Source organism: Sorghum bicolor, chromosome 7, assembly GCF_000003195.3.
Source record: "Sorghum bicolor cultivar BTx623 chromosome 7, Sorghum_bicolor_NCBIv3, whole genome shotgun sequence".
Taxonomy (NCBI): Eukaryota; Viridiplantae; Streptophyta; class Magnoliopsida; order Poales; family Poaceae; genus Sorghum; species Sorghum bicolor.
The window spans coordinates 50661654-50664355 of record NC_012876.2 but is presented as its reverse complement, the minus strand read 5'-3'; the positions used below and the strand labels follow the sequence as shown (position 1 = coordinate 50664355).

Genomic DNA, 2702 nt, shown 5'->3' with positions numbered 1-2702 from the left:
ACCCCCCCCCCCCCCCCGCGGCCTAGCACCCTCGCGCAGCCCACCTCCCGCAACCGGCCCAAGCCACCCAGTGGCCCAGCTCCAAGCCACGCGGCCCAGGCAGAGGCCCAACCGGCGCCATCCCCCTTCCAACCGCGCGGCCCAGCCAGCTCCGCATCTCCACTCCACGGCCCGCGCAGCAGCCAAGGCCCACCTAGCCCAAGACCAGCACCCCTGGAACCCTAGGTGCGCCCCCTGGCTCCCAGACGCCGCCGCCGCGCCCCTGCAGCGCCGCACTCGTGCCCTGGACACCCGTGCTGCTGCCAGATGAGCGCCACGCGGCCCGCCCAATGGCACGGACGCCGAGGATCACCGCCCGCAGCGCCTAGCACCCCTGGAACCCTAGGCCACGACGCGTATAAGAGCCCGAGCCGCCGCTCTCCTCTTCTTCCCCACGACGCCGCCGCTCTGCTCCACCACCCAGCGACGCCAAGCACCACCTCGCCCCGGAGCCAGAGCCGCCGCGCCGCGCCGAGCTTCGGCCTCGCCCTCGCCCCGGCCGCCGCGACGACGCCATCAGACCGCGTGCTCGCCACGGTCGCCACGTCCAGGAGCGACGCCGCGGCGAGTGCTCCCTTTTCGTCGAGCTCCACCACGACAGCGCCACGACCGCCGTGCGTCCTCGACCCGAGCCGCGACGCCGGACTTCGACAGCACCTCGTCAAGCTTCGCCCTCGCGCATCCGTCGCCGCCGAGCCGAGCGTCGACGCCGAGCGTTCCGCGCTGAGCAGGAGCTTCTCCGAGCCCCTTGCTGACCCCGACACCGAGCTCCGCCTGCGACGTCGCCCGAGCTCCGTCCACGACGTCGGTGCGGTGACCAAGCCCCGCGACCCCGTCCGGCGTCCACGTCCACGTCCTGCCGTGCTGTCCGCGGTCACCGCCTCGTCGCGAAGTCGACTGCGCCAAGCCCAAACGCCCGTCTCGACACGCACGGACTCCGCCGTGGCTGGGAACGCGCGTTCGCCACCGCGTCAAGCACCTCTGCCCCAAACCCCGACGTCGCGCGCGGACGCCGCACCGCAGTGACAACAACGACCTCGACGCCGTGCTGCTAGCGTCACCAAGCACAACCCCTGCAGCCACGACGTCGAGCAGCGCCCCCACCAGATCCCCTCGTCAATGCCGTGCTGCGTCGAGCCCCGAGCAGCGAAGCACCTCGTCCTCGCCAAGCCCTTCTCTGCCGCCGGTGAGCCACCAGTGCCCAAGTTTCCCTTGTTTCCCCTTCCTGTTTCGCCTTGCTGAAATCGGCCTTCGCGCCGTGAACCTTCACTGTTGCAGGGAAGCAGTGGCCTCGTCGTGCTTTCGATGCCTTCCCGATGCCTGCTGCCTCCAGCCGAGCCGCAGCAAGCAGAAGCCAACCAAGAGCAGCAGCAAGCCCGCAGTAGATCTTCGTCCAACACCAAGGTCGAACCTTGAACTGAGTTGACGCCCTTCGTGGCGTCGACAAAACTCTTGCCCTTCATTCTTGTATCTTTGTATATACTTGTTAGTGATCATCGATATCCATCTATCTATGCTCGTCGATTCATGAATTATTTATTCTATGCCTGTGCCGTGCCTTCGTGCCGGTCTGTTTATCTATCTGTTTATCTATCTCTGTTGGTCGCTATGGAAATGTGCTACTCTACTTTGTCTTTGTGTTGGTCGCGGCATTGTGGTTCTTTGTGCGTTGGTTCTTGTGTCATGTGGTTGGTTGGTTGTGAACCGTGCCTTCGAGCCGGTTGAGAGAGTGATGTGTTTGAATGTTGCGATCGCGAGTTGTCTCGCCATGGTCGTAGTGCCAAGCATATCCCTTCTCGGGTTGTCGTCGTTCTTTCTTTTGTTATTTGCCTGAGGACTGAGCCTTCGAGCCGGTCGGGGAAGTGGTACTGCGTTTGATCATTTCGATCGTGGGTTCGTCCTGCCGTGATCGCGATGCCGAGCGTAACTCGTCTCCCCGTGTTTAGTTGACTTCGTCACGCTACGCTTGTTAGCTCCTATCCTCGTCCCTGGGGTTTGATCTTTGCGGACTCGATATTCATAACGACGCGGTTCTTACCCGCATCTTCGAGTTCTCTGTGATCTAGTCTAGTGGGATACAGATTAGGAGCAACCCTTGTAGAACAGTCAGAAGCCAACTCGTTGGGTGAAGCTAATGGTCGCAAGTCCACCTTGCCATGACCATCCGGCTTTACCCCATTTCTCGCGTGTTTATCCTAACCACCTCGTATGCTTGCACCACTTCGACTATAGCATTCCCTCGGACCTAGCGGTGACAACCGCATCGCTACGGGCCTTAGGAATAGCCGTGTGCTGATTAGATGCACAGTCGTGGTACCCTATGAGTAGGGTTGGATCGTGGGGTCGTATCTCTTTCATCCAACCGTCGTTCATTCCATGATGAGTTGGTCGAAACAGTATGGACTCCATTCCTCTTCTCTCTTGTTCTCAATCCCTGTAGATCCAGTAATATGTGGATTGAGCCCTTTTGTTTGTTTGGTGTTTTGATTCCATTTCTACGATTCCCGCTGTTGCTATGGCGAGTGGATCAAAGGAAGATGAATCCCGTGTCCTTTCCCGCCTTTTTGGTTCTTCGTGTTTAAACTCTTGTATGCTTGTACCTATTCGACCGTAGCATTTCTTGGTTCTCGTGGTGACAACCGCACCGCTAAGAACCCTAATGA

At 60.4% G+C, this 2702-nt stretch overlaps 1 protein-coding gene across 1 annotated transcript; it reads left to right on the top strand.

Moving 5' to 3' along the window:
* LOC110437275 (uncharacterized protein DKFZp434B061-like) lies at nt 307-1065 on the top strand. Its single transcript, XM_021465661.1, has one exon. The coding sequence runs from the start codon at nt 307-309 to the stop codon at nt 1063-1065; it is 759 nt and encodes a 252-aa protein (XP_021321336.1).

Excerpts from the sequence above, each read along its gene's own strand:
- LOC110437275 (XM_021465661.1), top strand. The coding sequence starts at position 307 with ATGAGCGCCACGCGGCCCGCCCAATGGCACGGACGCCGAGGATCACCG.